General features: G+C 56.4%; 6 protein-coding genes across 6 annotated transcripts; 2 read left to right on the top strand and 4 right to left on the bottom strand.

Moving 5' to 3' along the window:
- Positions 1 to 57: 57 nt before the first annotated feature.
- K437DRAFT_235663 (DNA repair helicase) lies at positions 58 to 3,500 on the bottom strand. The gene is made up of 9 exons (XM_013387825.1): positions 3,372 to 3,500; positions 3,002 to 3,287; positions 2,859 to 2,956; positions 2,640 to 2,768; positions 2,512 to 2,573; positions 2,043 to 2,355; positions 1,508 to 1,981; positions 886 to 1,431; positions 58 to 819 (listed from the first exon to the last, which is right to left on the bottom strand). Exons 1-9 carry the CDS (start codon positions 3,435 to 3,437, stop codon positions 127 to 129), a joined length of 2,667 nt encoding a protein of 888 aa, XP_013243279.1. The 5' UTR covers positions 3,438 to 3,500; the 3' UTR covers positions 58 to 126.
- A 545-nt stretch (positions 3,501 to 4,045) lies between these two features.
- On the top strand, positions 4,046 to 4,681 carry K437DRAFT_235662 (alkyl hydroperoxide reductase/ thiol specific antioxidant/ Mal allergen). Its single transcript, XM_013387824.1, has one exon. The coding sequence runs from the start codon at positions 4,164 to 4,166 to the stop codon at positions 4,584 to 4,586; it is 423 nt and encodes a 140-aa protein (XP_013243278.1). The 5' UTR covers positions 4,046 to 4,163; the 3' UTR covers positions 4,587 to 4,681.
- Positions 4,682 to 7,406: 2,725 nt separating this feature from the next.
- On the bottom strand, positions 7,407 to 8,012 carry K437DRAFT_224042 (uncharacterized protein; the record flags this gene model as incomplete). Its single annotated transcript, XM_013387823.1, has 2 exons — positions 7,407 to 7,592; positions 7,671 to 8,012. Coding segments are annotated over 2 exons (528 nt in total), but the record flags the coding sequence as incomplete, so codon positions are not given.
- Positions 8,013 to 8,346: 334 nt separating this feature from the next.
- Positions 8,347 to 9,525, top strand: K437DRAFT_256463 (putative ATP18-subunit I/j of the mitochondrial F1F0-ATP synthase). Its single transcript, XM_013387822.1, has 3 exons — positions 8,347 to 8,590; positions 9,151 to 9,220; positions 9,304 to 9,525. The coding sequence occupies exons 1-2, from the start codon at positions 8,434 to 8,436 to the stop codon at positions 9,180 to 9,182; spliced, it is 189 nt and encodes a 62-aa protein (XP_013243276.1). The 5' UTR covers positions 8,347 to 8,433; the 3' UTR covers positions 9,183 to 9,220; positions 9,304 to 9,525.
- Positions 9,505 to 10,837, bottom strand: K437DRAFT_118623 (uncharacterized protein). Its single transcript, XM_013387821.1, has 6 exons — positions 10,640 to 10,837; positions 10,300 to 10,484; positions 10,114 to 10,242; positions 9,913 to 9,989; positions 9,682 to 9,827; positions 9,505 to 9,577 (listed from the first exon to the last, which is right to left on the bottom strand). The coding sequence occupies exons 2-5, from the start codon at positions 10,426 to 10,428 to the stop codon at positions 9,698 to 9,700; spliced, it is 465 nt and encodes a 154-aa protein (XP_013243275.1). The 5' UTR covers positions 10,429 to 10,484; positions 10,640 to 10,837; the 3' UTR covers positions 9,505 to 9,577; positions 9,682 to 9,697.
- Positions 10,838 to 12,057: 1,220 nt separating this feature from the next.
- On the bottom strand, positions 12,058 to 16,132 carry K437DRAFT_274137 (uncharacterized protein; the record flags this gene model as incomplete). The annotated part of the gene is made up of 4 exons (XM_013387820.1): positions 15,937 to 16,132; positions 12,857 to 15,861; positions 12,191 to 12,787; positions 12,058 to 12,101 (listed from the first exon to the last, which is right to left on the bottom strand). The coding sequence occupies exons 1-4, from the start codon at positions 16,032 to 16,034 to the stop codon at positions 12,058 to 12,060; spliced, it is 3,744 nt and encodes a 1,247-aa protein (XP_013243274.1). The 5' UTR covers positions 16,035 to 16,132.
- Positions 16,133 to 16,180: the final 48 nt, after the last annotated feature.

Below are 16,180 nucleotides of genomic sequence, written 5' to 3'. Positions count from 1 at the left end.
TTCATTTGCGTTTGGGCCCTTCACACATTTTTTGTGAATACACGTGACATATGTCTTGGTTTGTAGGCTACAGTATTTCGGTCCAACAAGTTACTTGGTAACCATCCCTGCCTGCACGAGCGTATCTCATAGGCCGGTATTTGGCGTTGTTCTCTTGGAGCGGAAAAAGCCCGCCAAGTCGCGCATAACGAGTGGGAACGTGAGATCGCGGTGGACCTCGCTTCGGATCCAACCCGGAAGCTTGGAAGAGATGTCTTGACGGGCAAAGCGCATGTCAACCAGCAGGAGCGCAGCATAATCGTTCCGATGACGAATCGCGCGCCCGATTGACTGGTTGACCGCCTTCATGCACATGTTGACGTACAGCTCTTTGCCCGCATCCACTTTTGGTGTGCTGACTGCGGAGCCCTGCTGCTGCTTGCTGGCGAGCTCTCTTGCAAAGCGCATTCGTTCGACAAGCTCTGCGCTTGCAGCATTCGGAAAAGGCAGGCCGACCATGACGACGGCACGCGCTAGACGGTCTGAGAAGTTGATACCCTCGGATAGTTTGGCGCCGACGACGGCGATGAGGATTGCGCCCGTCATACCTGGCTGCGGCATCTCGATCGCGGATGTGTAGTGCCGCAAGACTGCGTCCACCTCGGCGGCAGTCTGAGGCTCAATGAAGAGCTTTTTGCGGCGCATGAGGCTGTCGAGCTGCTTCGTCGCCTTCCAGCGCTCCATGAACGTGTTGAGCACTTTGTACGAAGGCACAAACACGACCATGCCGTCTGGGATGACATTGCAAAAGTTTGACAAGGCTGACCCGAGCTCATCAAGCTGCGAAACGAACAACAGGTAGTCAATGCTATGTTGTCACGCGTTCAATGTGCTGCACACACTCACCAGCGCATGGTCGTTCCGACTGTCGAATTTGAACTCCAGTCTCGCTTTCTTTGGGCCAACAGAGACGACCGCGGCAAAGAGATTTGAAGAGGGGATGATGTGGCCGCACGACAGCCTCGAAATCTGCGTCGGCGGCACATGTGGCAAGACTTGCATGAGAAGATCGGATACCGGCTCCATCGTGCCGCCAGCAAGGATGATCGCGCGGGACTGATCGACGAGAGTCTTGAACGACTTGGAAGGATTAAGCAGCTGGTACTTGATGATCATATTCGGGGCTGCGCTTGCATCCGCCCCCGCGTTTGCAAGTGGCCTTTCCTTGGAGATGTTCTGCGGCAACATGCTCAGCAGGACCTTGCCGTCTTGGTCAGCATTGATTAGCGATAGCAGGAAGGAGGAGATAGTGCGCATGGACGTGATACTGTTGCGATTCTCGAGAGAGCCTCCACTTCTGCTATTGGCGGCTTGTATTGCCTGCTTGTCCGCGTAACCGGCCACTTTGCGGGCAATCTGACTGTCGCGCAGGAAAGAATCGAGTTGCGCCAGCTGCATGTGCGGATCGCGTGACGGTGGGCCAATTCAGTGAGCCGGTCGTCCCGCTTGCATGTTCTTGCGCACTCACGTTGATTTGATCCAGCGTCCCATCCATGCTGGACACAAGCTGGGAAGCGGTGACAATCTCCTCTGTCGACTTGCTCTCGGCATGCGCCGTCACCCAACGCAGGCAGTGCTTGCTGAGGCTCTTGAGTGCAAGCTCCAACTGCTTGAGATGCATCTCGTTGCTACCCCTGAGCTTGAGCGCGAAGCGATTGACGTATGTTTCAATCTGCTTTTGGGCCTGCTGGATCTGCGTGAGTGTGATTGAGACAGTGTGCGTGGCGAGAATGGTGTCGATAAGATTGTGTGCCTCGTCGATGAGAATCACGTTGTCCGTCACATCGACCCCGGCTGCCAGCCGCGAGTCGGCGTGGAGGAGGAGATTGTATGGCAGCGTGACGAGCTGTGCCTGCTTGGCTGCAAGACGGGAAGCAAAGTACGGGCACGTATTGAGCGAGCGTCCTAGTTCGGTTAAATCTTCAATGTCTCTGACTTCGGTCTGGCGGGGTGGGGAGAATCAGCGAAGCAATCCTTCTTAAACTTGTAGCAGCTGCGCTCACAAAAGCATGATCTCGAAACTCCATTGCTTGCTCCAGTCCGCCCTCATCTATTGCTGGGGCATAAGGACATCTTTTCTCATTCTTTTGTCGTTGCGGCACCTGCTGTCCGCCGCTGTTCTTCGGGGCGGTTGAGCGCTTGCCTTTCAACAGCTCCTTGCAGCGTTCGTTCATCGCCTCGGTGCCACGCTCGCGCCCGATCTGCTGGACAGCCTCGTTGATGCACATCTGCTTCCGACTGCCGAGGGCGACGACGCGTACAGGCGACTGCGCTGCGTCCCCTTCCGTGACTTCTGTCTGTGCGACAAGACCGTTGCTGACGCGAGATCGCTTGCGCACAGCCATGGAATACGGAGCATCTTCGAGCATCATATCCGAGTCTGATCGCCTTGATCTCTGTGCGTCCGCGCTGCTGCTTGCAGTGTCTGCTGGCGCTTGCAGTGCTCCCGTAGCGAAGCGTGTCTTGCGCAACTCATGCACAAATTGGCTCAGCTGCGAGTGCGTGCGACTGGCGTAGTAGGTCTTGGGCGTAGTCTGCGCTAGCAAAAGCTCCTCTATTTCGGCACGCGCGCTCGCCGACATGCTGCTGCTAAAAGTGACACGATTGAGTGTATTGGAAGAGGATGACGAGGAGTAGTGGTTGAAGGAGGAGGCGCGAGCAGCGGAAGATTGGTCATACTGTGCCATCAGCGCTCGCACCTCTGCGCTGAGGCCCAATTCATCTGTAGCCTCCGAGGTGCCGCCAAGAGCAGCCACGACGGAGTCGGCATCGCGTTGCATTCCAAGAAATGCGGCCAGTTCGCCGTCCTGAGCATCTACATTTTTGCGGGCCTTGCTCGTAGGGGACGAGGCCTCATCGCCCGAGTCAAGCAAAAACTCCTCGTCGGAATCTGCCCTCGAATATGATGTTTTCTTTCCTGCGGACATAATTGCTGACGGGCGTGCTTTCGTTGTACTGGCACTACCGAGGCTATTGCCTCTGTTCATACGTTCGTCTTGCCTGCGCTCCTTTTTGAACTTGGCCTGCAAGCGCTTTGCGTGCGCGATGCGCTGTTTCAGCTCTCTCTCCGCCATCTCGGATTTCTCCCTCTGCTTTGCGCGCGCATGCGCTAATACCCAGTCTGGCTCGTCGCCTGTGCCTGCCTCTGCTCCTGAATGGGAGGGTTCAGATTCATTTGCCAGTTCTGAGCGCTTGGCGTTGTGCTCAAGCCATGTGAAGGCCGAGCAGATGAGACTGAGGGACTTGCCCTATTAGAGGAAACCGACAAAAGGGGGGCATGCTGTATCAGTATCTCTGAGTGTTAGCGCAAAGGACATTCGACGCTGCCTCACCGTCCCAGTCGGACTCTCGAAGATGCCAACTTTTGCATCCTCGATCGCCCGAAAGACGGCTTGCATCAAGTCGATCTGAATCCCATATGCTTGCGGATATGGGAAAGAGAATGCGCGCGACGAGGCTGCAAGCTGCTGCGCGTGCCGAGCCTTGCAAGCATGGTCGGGGCCTCCAGCCGTGGTGGCTTGGCCCGGTGTAGGAAGGGCCAAGGGCCTTGCCTGCGTCCGAACCGACTCAGTCATCACGTTGGCACGTCTCTATGACAAATGTCTTCAAGTGACAGCCTCATGCGCCCATAACCTCGAGGGAAAGGCCCGTTTTCATGCTGTACAGGCGCCGATGCGTCGCGTCCCATGTCGCAACCTGCTTCCAAGTCTGAATCCATCACCATGCAAAGAAAGTGTGCGATGCTCCCCAAAGGCTGCCAATGACCGGCCGGCATCGCGTCGCGTCCAACTGCAATGCAAATCTTCAAGTCACGTGACTCGTTTTCCAATCCAAGTTCAGTCTTGAGTGGCCCGTGCCCCAACCATGGGCGGGCCAGTCGTCATGGCAAGCAAACAAAACCGGTGAGGTATGAAGGATGAAGAGATATGGCGACCCTTTATTAGCTCTCTCTGACAACCTCCAGTGACCAGATCTTGTTGGGGCACATCCTTACTTTCTTGGGACCCTCTCTCTGTGTCAAGCACGAGCCACCTTACAACACGCCTTTACCACCGCCGCCAGCTGCAACGGGGCCGCACAACTAATAGGGCCCAAAGTCCTCCCGAGAGAGCACAATCCCAACGATGTCTGGCCTTAAAGTCGGCGACGAAGCGCCGGACGTGACGCTGCCTAACGAAGATGGCACATCGGTCCAGCTCTCTACGCTCTGGCTCGACAAGGGCCCTGTCGTCGTCTTTTTTTACCCGGAAGACCACTCGTACGGCTGCACGAAGGAGGTCTGCCGCTTTCGCGACGGCTACGACGACTTCCTCTCGGTAGGCGCTGCCGCTCTCGTCGGCATCAGCAAGGGAGACCAGGAGTCGCACACCAGCTTCAGGCAGAAGCAGAAGCTTCAGTTTAGCCTGCTCACAGACAAGGACGGTGAAGCACAAAAGGCGTTCAAGGTCAAGAAACAGCTGTTTGGCCTCATCCCTGGCAGAGTCACCTTTGTCGTCGACAAGGAAGGCAAGATTGCGCACGTCTTTTCCAGCGCACTGGACTTGTGAGAGAACTCGGGCCGGTCACTCAGCTTGCTTTGCTATATTGTAAGACTGACACCGGGACTGGCTTTCTTTTTGCATTCACAGCGGCGGCCACGTCGACAAGGCCAAGGATGTCGTCAAAAGGCTGACAGCCTCGCAACCGTCAAAGACGACCACACCCGCAGCTCCCGCTCCAACGGCAGCTCCAGCTGCGGGAAGCGAAGCCGCTCCTGTTTCTGCCGGCAACGAAGCGGCGGCCGCTCCTGCTGCTGTCGCCACGGATGCATCTGCCGCAGAGACAGAGGCGGAGGCGCCCGCGCCCGCGCCTACCACCACCGCTTAAGCGGAGCGTATCGCTTTGCGCGCCGTTCATCCACGCATCAGCCCCCGGCATCCAGTTCACGATACCCGTAGCATCTCGTTTCGGCACACATGGGTGCAATTAGGACCGTTTTCATAGCATGGTTTCACCTGGCAATCGCCTTTCCAGCTCTCGGCCGAATTTCCGTTCCGAATCGAATTGCAGCTCATACCAACTCATTTTGACTGGTCATCCGCACATTCCCAAGCGCAAACAGAACGAGCCTGCTAGCTAGCTCGAGCGACATGCCCATGTAGTCTCCCTGGCGCTCATGTGCCACGAACACTGGGCTGCTTTCTGAACATGCACCGTCGATTGTGAGCGTTACTGCGCAATATGATCAAGCGCAAAATGACGACTTGGTGGCAAAGTACAGGACAGTGAGCGCATCACGCCTCTTGGGCCTTTGTCTCATCGACAGCTTTGACAGGTGTAACAATCTCGACGTCCTCAGGCCCGAGGCTGAGGCCCAGTTCGCCGATGCTGGCAACCTCATCGTCGCCATCGGTGCTGCTCTTGTCTTCCGTCGCAACCTCGGCTGGAGCACCGGCGGCTGCAGGCCCGTCAGAATGCAGCGCTTCCGCCGCAGGCGCCTCATGTCCAGCCATGGCAGCAGCAGCAGCAGCGAGCGGGTCCTCACTATCCTCTGCTTCCTGTTCCAGCTCGCCGGCCGTTTCTGGCTCTATGAGTATCTGCTTGCTACCGCTGCCACCCCCAGGCCCACTGTCGCTCATGTCCTCTGCTTCGTTAGATGCTGATACAGCGCCCGTCGCTTCGCCAGGAACGCCTACAACTGGTAGCGACGCGGCGCTTCTGTCTGCGCCTACGCTTGGCGAAGCCGGCAACGGTGCGGGCCCAGACCCTGGCGTCTCGTCTGTAATATCGCCTCTATCCTCTGTTGCCAACGGCGTTGCTGTCGACGGACCAGACAGGTTATCCGCCGTCGCACTCGGTAGTGGCTCATCTTCGTTGTCATCGAGGGAGATCGTCTGAAACTGATGCGCAGGTGGCTCGCTCGGCAGCAGGTGGTCCGCGTCTCCTTTTCGTTGCGAAGCATTGCCCTCACAGCCCACCGCCACGCTATCGCCGTCGTCTATCGCACTGCTGTGTTGGTCGGCGGGAATGTCGACGCGGGTGAGGCCGCCAGGCGGGCCAAGACTCTCCACGCCGAATCGTGATGAACTGGCTTCGTCGCGCGTCATCTCATAGCTGCCTAGATGCCGAGAGCCCGAGGTGAAAGGCTCGTCGTGCTCGTCATCGAAGCGCCTGAAGCCACTATTGGCGTGCAATTCATTGCCCAGCCCTACGTCCAGTCTAGGGTCATGTGCTGCCTCGCCTTCATCATCAGTCTCTCCAAAGAGCGCGCTTGACGATCGCTTGTTGTTGACTCCGCCAGCGCCGGCGCCCTGGCCTATCGATCGAGAATCGTCATCACCGGTCCAGCGCGTAAGCGACAGGGCACCCATCCGGACGGTCGGTCGTGTGTCTTCCCGCGTCCTGATCGGCGACGAAGGACCCTCCAGCATCGACCCGATCTCGTCGTCACCGCCACCACTCGCCAAATTAATATCGATGCTAAAAGGAGGGAGCGTGCTTGCCGACGTGCCACCTTGCTGCTGTTGCGACGCATTATCGAACGAGCTGTTCGGCGGTGACGTGTAGGGCAGACTCTGGTTTTCTGCCAGGTAGCCATCCATTGGGGGGCGTTTGAGCGATTGGAGCGGGAGAGTGCGGATTGGCCGGAGGCCCGTCGGTGATGTTGACACAGTAATGCCCGAACTGGTCGGGGAAAGTGCAGATGGGGGCGTCGTTCGCAAAAGTGTAGAGATTGGGGGTATAGATGCTGCTAAGCTCCCTGTTCCAGGTACATCGCTCGAGCTGCTTCCTCCACTCGGGTTTTTGCTGCCACCATCCGATTCCTGCTGCCTCTCCTTGTTCATTTTGCCCCTCGGTAGGCCGAGACTGAGCTTCTCGGAGCCAGGCATGCCACCGGAAATGATGCCTGTGGGAAGCACAGTATCCTCGTGTGAGGCAGCGGGTAGTGGTGGTGGCAGCGGAGGCTCTTCAGCAACCAGCAGTAACTTCCTCAGCATCTCATTTTCGCTGCGCAGCTTTTCTTCTTCCGCCATCGCCTCCAGGGCAGCATCAGCACGCAAAGCGTTGGGATCGCCCCACTTGCCAAAGTAACCACCGGAGCCGTAGAAGCGCGGATCAGTGGCGACACGATAGTTCGAGGGCGCCAGCCGCGTCCCGGTTGAGCGATGGGATCGGCGAGCCGATGATACGGCTGCTTTGCTGCCTGTGCTCCCCCCGGAAGAAGTTGCACTTTGCCCGAGTGCGCATGGGCCAAGCCGGCTGCTTGAAATCTTGACGCTTTTCGAATCCTCTCCATGGATGGCTTCGTCTCCTGAGACACCGTCCGCCTCGCCGCCTTCGCCCTCGTCCTCGTCCTCGAACTCTGGCTCATACAAGTCATCCTCATCCTCCATGTCGTCGACTTCACCGTCAATGACACGAAGCGCTCGCCGTACTAGATCACCCAAGTGAGTGAGTGTAGAAGAGGACGCTGTCGTAGCGCGCAGCGACGAAGATGCCTGATTGTACGATTGCGTAGACAACAATCCTTCGTAGTGCTGCGTCAGCTCGAGAATGTGATGCTGTGTTGAGTGCTATCCGGCAGATGGAAGCTTCAAGTCAGCTAAGCGTCCGTCAATCCGAGATTTTACGCCCGGCAGCTTGGTGCTTACTGAAAAGTTGCGGAACTTGACCATGACTGACTCAAGCGTTTGCTCATGTTCTCGCAGGAGCTGGTTCAGCTGCTTATTTTCATGCTGCAACGCAGTGTTTTCCCGAACGAGAGCAACGTTGATCTTTTCGAGCTCGCTCTCGAAATTCTCCTTGCTGATGTCGACATTGAATCTGCGCAAGGTGAAGCCGGTGTTGTTGTGATGAATCTGCCCCTTAAGCTGATCGGCTTGCTGCTGCAGCGACACGCAGAGCTCTTTGTTGGCAGAGAGCTGTGAGGAGAGCTCGGCGACGAGCGACCAGATGGTCTGCAGCTCGTCCGAGCCGCTGTCCACGAGCGTCATCCTGACCGTGGCGTCTCTCCTTGTCTCGGTCCGGGGAAAGCTCTTTGAGCGCTTATTCCTGCGAAGTGAGCATTCGTATGGACCCTCGTAAATTGACCAGAATGTTGGGTCATTTGGATGGACTCCATCGGGTGAGCGTCTTAAGTCTGCGGCCTGCGCGTCACGCACCTCTTGATATTGTGCTGCTTTTGTGGGGAGGGGGAATGGGAGGGAGGCGTTTTGTAAATCCCGCCGTTTACCCGTCCGAAGCGCCAGCGGCTCCTTCCGAGACAAGTGAGAGCGAGTTCCTTTGCGGTTCTGCCTCGTGCTGGTCATCTGCTCTTCCTCTCACCATCGTTACCTTCGTTCTTCATCACAATTATCCCAGGGTATCTCCGGAGAAGCCACGCCAGCTCGCGAAAAAGAAGAAGAAACGATCATCATGGCTTTCCTCGGCTTCAAAGCATACCCAACCCCCATCTGGAAGCCGCTCGGCCCGTTCATCGTCGCGTCCGGCATCGTCTTCTGGGGCGTCAACGCTCTTCAAAACTCGATGGTCAAGAGCGGGGAAAATGCAAAGGATCCGCGCAACCCATATGGTAAGCAAGGAGTACGGAAGCAGACGAGCAGGCTGCCAGTGTGGGCACTGCGTCAACCTTTGGTGACCCACCCTGTTGGTGCGGGAGGGAGGAAGAAGGCGGGAGGGGAGTTAGGGCGTGGACCAGCACTGCGAGAGATTCGCGAAGATGCGTTCCCGAGAATCGAACAAGGGCATTGGCAGACCGGGACAGTGGCTGGGGCTTAAAGGCACCCTCGAAGCACCTCCAACTGCTTGATCGAAGGGCTGTTTTTCGGGCAAGCCAGTCTCTTCTCGCTGCGAGCCGGTCCAGTCGGCTTCGTTTGCCTATCGGGCGCAGACGTGCCTGTCGGCCGCCCACGCTAGGTGGAATGCGGTATGCTGGGTCCGCAGGGACATCGCAGAATCAGATTGGACAGGCACAGCCACGAGGTCTCAAAAGTGCAACTCGGCGCTGTTGGGGTATACGCTCGAGGTCCTCGATCGAACATTTGCTGGAAGCGTCGTTTCTTCTTCAGCGCTTATGCTAGCTCCGAATTTGGGACTGACGCCTCTTCTCATGTGTCAACACAACTGCTGCAGGCCAAAAGGTGCACAAGGAGTCACACCACTAGACGCGCTCAAGATAGGACATAACGCAGCCGCAAAGTCGGTGAGTCGATCGTCTCCGTCGCAAATTTCCTTCACATCCAGTGTCATTGACATGGCAGTCAAATCCGAATTGTCGTCATACAGGTCTTTGCACCGCTGTAACCATCTTGTCGTGGAATACATGACCAACTGAGCAAGAAAGTCACTTTAAGAATCGTCCGGGCGTTTGTCATGCGCGATTGAATTGCAGAGGGCACAGCGTTTCCTGATAAGGTTCTAAAGGAGAGAGGAAGAATTAAGCACATAAATACAGAAAGGACTGATGAGGTTTGTAATTGCTTCTTCAAAACTTGGAATGCCTTGCATAACATTCCTCGACAGCAGGCCTAGCCCCCTCCGGATGCTCTTTCCGGTGGGCCTGCAGCACAATGAGAGGGTGAGGCGAGACGATATGTATCGTTCAGCAACCAAGCCGCCGAGAGATATGACCGCTGCACTTCCACGTCGCTATGTGGCGCTCACATAGTTTGAACAGCCTTCACAATCCTGACACCAGCGCGCAAATGCTTCGATCCTGGAATCTCCTTGTTGACAATTTCACCGATCTCCGCTTCCAGTGCCGAAGTGTCGCTATCAACGGGCTGAATGAGGTCCACATATACTTGTGGCTGAAGTGACGGCGTTAGTGGGCGAAATCGAGCAACTGATCAGACTGCACTTTTAAGAACGACATCTGTTCGGTCTGCAACTCACAAGTGCAACTTACGAATTCCGGCGCTTGCTGCGGATTCTAGACGCCAAAGATGCCTAGTAGGCGTACTTTCGGGTGACTCTTCAAGATGTTCTCAAGCTCAGCTGATGCGACTTTGGAAGCCTCTGACCTTAAGCAGTTCCTTGAACCGAGCCAAAGACACAATCGTTGGCATTTTTGTCAATATCCACGATATCGCTCACCTCAACCAGAATCTTGACAAAATGGCTTCTGCGGGTCGCTTTGGGGTTCTTGAAGTAGCCTTTGACGATTCTCTGCGTTGGAAGGGGAACGACATAAAGGGCCGAGACTTTCTCCGTCCCCGTTTTCACCTAGGGTCACGCTGACCCGGCTGGATGCAGAGGCCCAGGGACGTGCAAGTCACCCACCCCGCTTTGCGGAACATCTTTGCCCGCATCTGGATCGATCACCCTTCCTTTCAAACCAGAAGCGAGGAACCCGTTGCTTCCTACGGCAGCATCCGTACCCAGAGACATACCTACCGTTGTTTTGGTCATACTGTAGCTTTGCGTGACTGGCACACCGACCTTGTCGGAGAAGCGCTGCTGCAAGGCTGCTTCGAGGTTTTCAGCGGTCGAAAGACGGCACGAAATCAGTTGAAAAATGTGATAAATCTCGCCGTCAAACCAGGGAAACTCGTATTGTACGCACATCTTGCACACACAGTGCATCTCGAGGAACTCATTGAAAGTTTTTAAGTTGACGTACTTCATCCGAATGAATTCATCTTTTCTCAGCGGCAATGGATTGAGCAGGGCGAGGGCAGACAGCTCGATAGCCGCAGCATATGTTCTTTCTCGATGACGTCGGCCTATTTCTAGGGGCCGAATGGCGCGAGGTGATGGATATCTCTGAGATCCCTGATGGTGTGAGGGCACGTGCGAATGGAGCGCAAAGCGAAGCAGATGAATAAATGACCCTTCAAGGCGTCAAAGAAATATTTCAAGCCAAGCCTGAAGTGTACGCAGGCATGGGGAAGTTGGGTAGCCTCAGAAGGTGATCATGCCAATCACCAGGCCAGCCGGGTGAAACATGGGCATGAACTTGATCGACCTCGAGGGTTTGCTGTCGTAGACCTTGCGGGTCCTATTGAGGCTTTGGAGCAGGCAGGCCATGTTACGGGGCGACACACAGAGGCTTTGGAGGGCCTGCCATTCCGGGCGAGAATGAGTGGCTTTGAGGGGGAGACAGGTCAGAAAGTGATTAGATTTGCTTAGGAGAGAGCCAAGCAAGGTACGGACGTACTAAGCGTCCTAGTTCAGTTTCGGTAGCGTGGTCAGCTTTGCCTTTCTGCCCTCCGCTGAGCGTCGGGCTTGCACCTTCGGAGGCGAGATGGCAAACAGCTGGCTTTTACGGTAGCAGGCGCTGAAGAGCTTGGTTAGATGCTCCTCATCGCAGACGATGAACTTGGGTTGCGCCAGGCCGAAGACGTGCTTGATCTCGCAGACTTGGTATATGTTGTGCATAGAAACCGCCCAAAGATAGTCGCTCTTGTTTAGTGTTTGCAATCAAGCACAGCCACACGGAGAGGTACGAAGAAGGCCCATGGGCGGCGTGGGACGAGCGCAGGCCCGCGAATTGGATCGTATTGAGGACAGGTCGAAGCTGGAACTGCAGCGATCGGAAATCCCGGTGAAGTGGACTGCTGGCCAAGGCAGCAGTTCACCCATCTTCTATGCCTGCCAGTCGAAGAAAGTCATCCTATCACCATCTTTGTCCCAAGTCCTCCCGCTCGTCCTCTTCTTCAGTCACGACTGATGCCAACGGGCAAGCATGGGTGTCACGAGTATTGATACGATGCACACTTAGAGTGATATCTGACAGAAGAACACAAGCTGAATGGGATTCTATTGTGGCCTTCCCTCATTAAGTTGGGCGCATATGCGCTTTCAAGGGTAGGTCGGGGAACCGTCTGTCTAGCCCCTGGAAACAAGACCAGATCTGCCAAAATGCTGGAGGTAACGCAAATGCATACTACGTGGGTTGCGAATGCTTATGATATGATTCACAGTGTTTGTCCCAAGTAGCGCATGTGCAGTCTACATGTTGTAGAATGTTGCGTCGTTTGCTCGGTAAAGTACATTAGTGTGTGCGGTCGCGGTTTATATGATGTTAACGTTTTACTTCTACGCAGCTGGACTGATGGCTGGTGCTCGGAAGGCTTCGAGTTCTGGAGAGGCACACACGGTGGAGGGCGGTCATGTCAGCTCACCCTAACGTGAGACCGTATTCAACTTGCCGGACGACTGAGCTACTCACTAAAGCGCGCCGTGTTGGTCTCATCCTCGTCCGCGTGCTCGCCGTGGACGTCGCGTTCACCGCCTGTTGGTCTCATCGGTGTTAATCCGGCAGCATTGACCTTGTCGCCCTCTTCCTGCATTTGTTCGTTCTGCGTCTCGTCAGCAGCACCCGTCAGCTGCGTCTCCTCGAGCGCGACACTCTCATGCTCCATCCGCCGTGCAGCTTGCAGCGTCAATCGTAGGCTTTCCTCCTCGGCAATCTCCTTCTCCCAGACCTGGTCCTCTGCGTCCTCCCATATTCCTGCTGCTTTCTTGTTGCTTTTCATTGTGCCTTCCACATCATCCATCAGCTGCGTATCAGCAAAAGCAGGTGTAGCTGCAGGACTTGTTGACTGCTGCTTGTTTGCGTCTGGCTTCTTCTTTTGCACCTTGGAAGAAGCAAAGCCAAACAGCGTCGATTGCTTCCTGGCTCTCTCCGCGATCGTCATGCCGGTCCCTTCGACGGCGTCAACGCGGTCAAAGAAGCTGTTGCTTTTGTGCATGCTTCGTTCGCGGTGAGAGCCACTGGCAGTCTTGGCGAACGGGTTTGCTGGCTTGTTCGTCAAAAAGGGATTGTCTGGATGGCAAGTGCAGGCATGCGTCAATAGATGAGTGGCAGGATGTGTCATGTACCTAATCGACTCACTGGATTTCTTTGCCGGGAGCACAAAGTCTTCGCCGATCTTGCGCTTGCCGAGCCTGCCAACTTGATGCTCTCCTTCCATTGACTCGGCCTCCTGATTCTCATTGGCGGACCTGTCCGCCTGCAGGGTGCGAACCGCCTCTTGAGCCTCTGCTTCAGCCAGCGCGCGCTCCTCCATCTCGATCTCCGTTTTAAGCGTTAGCTTTGTGCTGCTGCCAGTTGTTGCTACCGAAAATGCAGGCGAGGAGCGGAAAGAGCTAGTAGCTGCAGCAGCAGCAGCAGCTGAAGCCAGGCTGCTGCTCGCAGCCGTGAATCCTCCACCGAAGCCACGCCTTGTCACTTTTGGAGCGCGCGGAGCAAAGTCCTCCGTCAGTGCTTGTTTGGCAGCTGCACGGCTCTCCTGGCTTTCGGGCACGAGAATGCGCGGTGCAGCAATGACGATACCGGAAGAATATGCATGCCCAGCCTCCTCGACGCGCTCCTTTCTCGTCTCCACAAATTCGCGCAGCCCCTCCATGCGATCCGCCAAGCTGGCTAGGCCAAAGTACTGCGCAATCTTCAACGCCGCATCTAGCGTACGTGTCGTGTGAAGTTCGCGAGCAGCGTCTATGGCCTTCTTGTGCTTGTCGGACTTGCAGCTGAGCTGGATCAGCTGCAACAGAGCCTTGTCTGCATTCTGCTCGATGGCGTCTGGATTCAACTCGGCATCGAGCAGCGCAGGTGGCCGCGAGCGGACCATCGATGCGAGCAATGCCTGACGCAACCATGCTTCCTCATGTCGGCTTGTCGGCGAAGTGTTGTCTAAAACGGGTAGCGCAAGGTCGAGTTCCTGCACAAGCGGACGTGCTGCTGCTGCATCCGGCATTGTCATTGCTCCTTTCAACATGATCACGAGCAGCTTGTTGGAGACGACACTGACGGGCCAATACTTGAGCTCTGCAGTACTTGGTGCCTCCGGCATGCTCCTGACGTCCAGCGACGGCACCCATTTGGCGTTGGGACCAGAGCGTGAGCCGTCGAGAACGCTCAACACTCCCCGAGAGTCGAAAATGGCTGGTGTGTCATACTCGTTGAAGCCTGCCCACTGCAAAGTGGTGTCTTTGGGCAGGGGCAGCGAACCGTGATTCACAGTTGCGAGCGTCTGCATGTCCAAGAGCGTGTAGTTGAGATTCTGGTATCCTCCCAGCGCCGCACCGGGTCCGCGTGTGACAATCATGGCTGTGTGGCTGCCAGCGACCATCGTGACGACAGATGCGCCGAGATGCCAGATGAAACGTTGCAGACCGGAAGCACTGAAGATGCGCACGTAGCCGGCACTCGTTGCTACCAGCGCAGCCGTGGATGCAGCATCGCTTGCATTCTCCTCCTCTTCTGGCTTTCCGCAAGGCCCACTCATGGCGACGCAGACGGCGCTCTCGCCTTTTGGCAGATCGAAGCTCCATTCGGTAGAGTAGGCACCCCACAAATTGTCAAAAGGCTTGAAGAAAACGGTGCTGGCCAGGCGATCGCGCTCATTCTCCTCGCATGCGAAAAGCGCCCCGTGAGAAGCGAGCGAGGCCATGCTAAATTTGTGCTGGTCCTGAATGCGGTAATTGCGCCGAGCCGCAGTGTCATATGATTCAAATAGGATGCTTTGATGGTTGTCTTGGTCCACCGCGATGAGCGTGCCGAGCGTGTTGAAGGCAAGAAAGCGCCGCTGACTGCGCATGGGTGTAGAAGTGACTTGGAAAGCAGGTTGACTCGGGGTACCCTGGACCATTAGCCCACTCATGCTCTTACCACTTTTCAAGCGTCCAGCATGACGCTGGAGACGCTCACGCTCCAGATCGCGAGCGTAATCGCCACCGGCATCGTCGACGACGAAATCGACAAGGGAGACCATATCGTCATCGTCGTTGTCGTCGCTGACGGCATCGTCATGCCCCAGGTCGGCGCCAGCGGCATTCATGTCAACCAATCGTTTGCTCTCACGGTGCACCTGAGGCGCTAGCGCCTCCTCTTCCTCGACAGACGGATGCATGCGGATGTTGGCCTCCTGCCCAGGGAGCAGATCGCACGGGCTGGCGCTTCCGGGACTGATCACGTCCTCCCACCTGTACAACGATCCGCCAAGATCGGTCCAGCAGAGCGCGTTTCTGCGCATATTCCAGCTGATGCTGGTAACGTTGGCCTCTGAAAGTCTGCGCTTGATGGGTGCACGAGTCGCCGTGTCCCACACAGTGACTTGCCCGTTGCCAGCGGTAGCAGTTGCGAGGTAGCGTCCGTTCGGGCTAAAGTCCATGGCGGTCACCGCGCCGACAGGCGGGTCGATGGTAGGCGAGTGGCCGTTGAATGTCTGCTTGCGCTCCCACTGCCCAGGGTTCGTGGCGGACGGGCCCATGATGATAATCTCGTTTGTCTTGCCGGGGATGAGGAAGAACTTGCCGGTAGGATGCCAAAGTGTCTGCGTCGCGCGTTCCGTGTCCGTTGCGCGCGTAGTGACGAGGAGATCCTTAATTATCTGCGTGCAGATTGGCTCGCATGCTTCACCGTTAGTTCCCATGTCCCAAACTCGCACAATGCCATCGCAGCCGGAGGTCAGGAGGATCGGAGCGGTGGGGCTCCAAGCGCAGTGCCGAACCGAACGCATGTGTCCCGTGAGGAGATCAACATTTAATGGATCTTCCAGGTTGATCACTTTGACGATGAGCTCATCGCTGGCGACGGCGATGCGCGGAGCCTTTCCCGTGGGATAGTTGCGTTCGATGGCGGCGCAGCGGACCGGCAGGGTGGAGCGCGTCAGAAGTGAGTCCATGACCCATACGCTCTCCCCAGTGGATGGCTCAATGTTGATCGTGTAGACGCGCACGCAACCATCTTCGGAAGACGTGATGATAAAGTATGAGTCCACGTCAATCCAGCTGATCTGCATCGTTGCCTCTTCCATCGTGACAGGTGTGAAGGAGTCATCGTTCCCCAGGCTCGGCAAAGCACGGACCAGGTAGTCATCGCCGCCAGTCAGCACGATGCTGTAGCAAGGGTAAAGATGGTAAGACTCAGTTCTCCGAGCCTAGTCATCCCTCCGGTTGAGATTTAACACGTACTCGATGGGGCAGCCGCGCGTGGGGTGCTTGACGTAGGTCGCACCAGGCCCGTGGACGACCTGCAGGTCGACACCGTTCTGCTTGTCGCTGAACTGCATTTTTGCCGCTGCGTTCTGCCTTCGATCGTCGCTTTCTTATTGCACGGAAGCTCGTCTAGGCCTGCTGTGCGCCTCCGTGGCAGACACTTGAGCATGGGCTGATTGGCAACGAGATCGAGGTTAAGACTATCATCACGAGGACCATC

This window comes from Tilletiaria anomala (genome assembly GCF_000711695.1).
Source record: "Tilletiaria anomala UBC 951 chromosome Unknown K437scaffold_40, whole genome shotgun sequence".
Lineage (NCBI taxonomy): Eukaryota > Fungi > Basidiomycota > Exobasidiomycetes > Georgefischeriales > Tilletiariaceae > Tilletiaria > Tilletiaria anomala.
Note: the sequence above shows the minus strand (reverse complement) of the source record. Positions and strands in the feature narration are given on the sequence as shown.

Bases quoted from the DNA above. Each gene is read 5' to 3' on its own strand.
- K437DRAFT_256463 (XM_013387822.1), top strand. From the start codon at position 8,434: ATGGCTTTCCTCGGCTTCAAAGCATACCCAACCCCCATCTGGAAGCCG. The intron at 8,591-9,150 runs GTAAGCAAGGAG...CAACTGCTGCAG, and splicing joins GGATCCGCGCAACCCATATG to GCCAAAAGGTGCACAAGGAG.
- K437DRAFT_118623 (XM_013387821.1), bottom strand. From the start codon at position 10,428: ATGACCAAAACAACGGTAGGTATGTCTCTGGGTACGGATGCTGCCGTA. The intron at 10,243-10,299 runs GTGGGTGACTTG...GCGTGACCCTAG, and splicing joins AAGATGTTCCGCAAAGCGGG to GTGAAAACGGGGACGGAGAA. The intron at 9,990-10,113 runs GTGAGCGATATC...CATCTTGAAGAG, and splicing joins TTGTCAAGATTCTGGTTGAG to TCACCCGAAAGTACGCCTAC.
- K437DRAFT_235662 (XM_013387824.1), top strand. From the start codon at position 4,164: ATGTCTGGCCTTAAAGTCGGCGACGAAGCGCCGGACGTGACGCTGCCT.
- K437DRAFT_235663 (XM_013387825.1), bottom strand. From the start codon at position 3,437: ATGCAAGCCGTCTTTCGGGCGATCGAGGATGCAAAAGTTGGCATCTTC. The intron at 2,957-3,001 runs GTGCCAGTACAA...TTATGTCCGCAG, and splicing joins CAGAGGCAATAGCCTCGGTA to GAAAGAAAACATCATATTCG. The intron at 1,432-1,507 runs GTGAGTGCGCAA...CCGCACATGCAG, and splicing joins GGACGCTGGATCAAATCAAC to CTGGCGCAACTCGATTCTTT.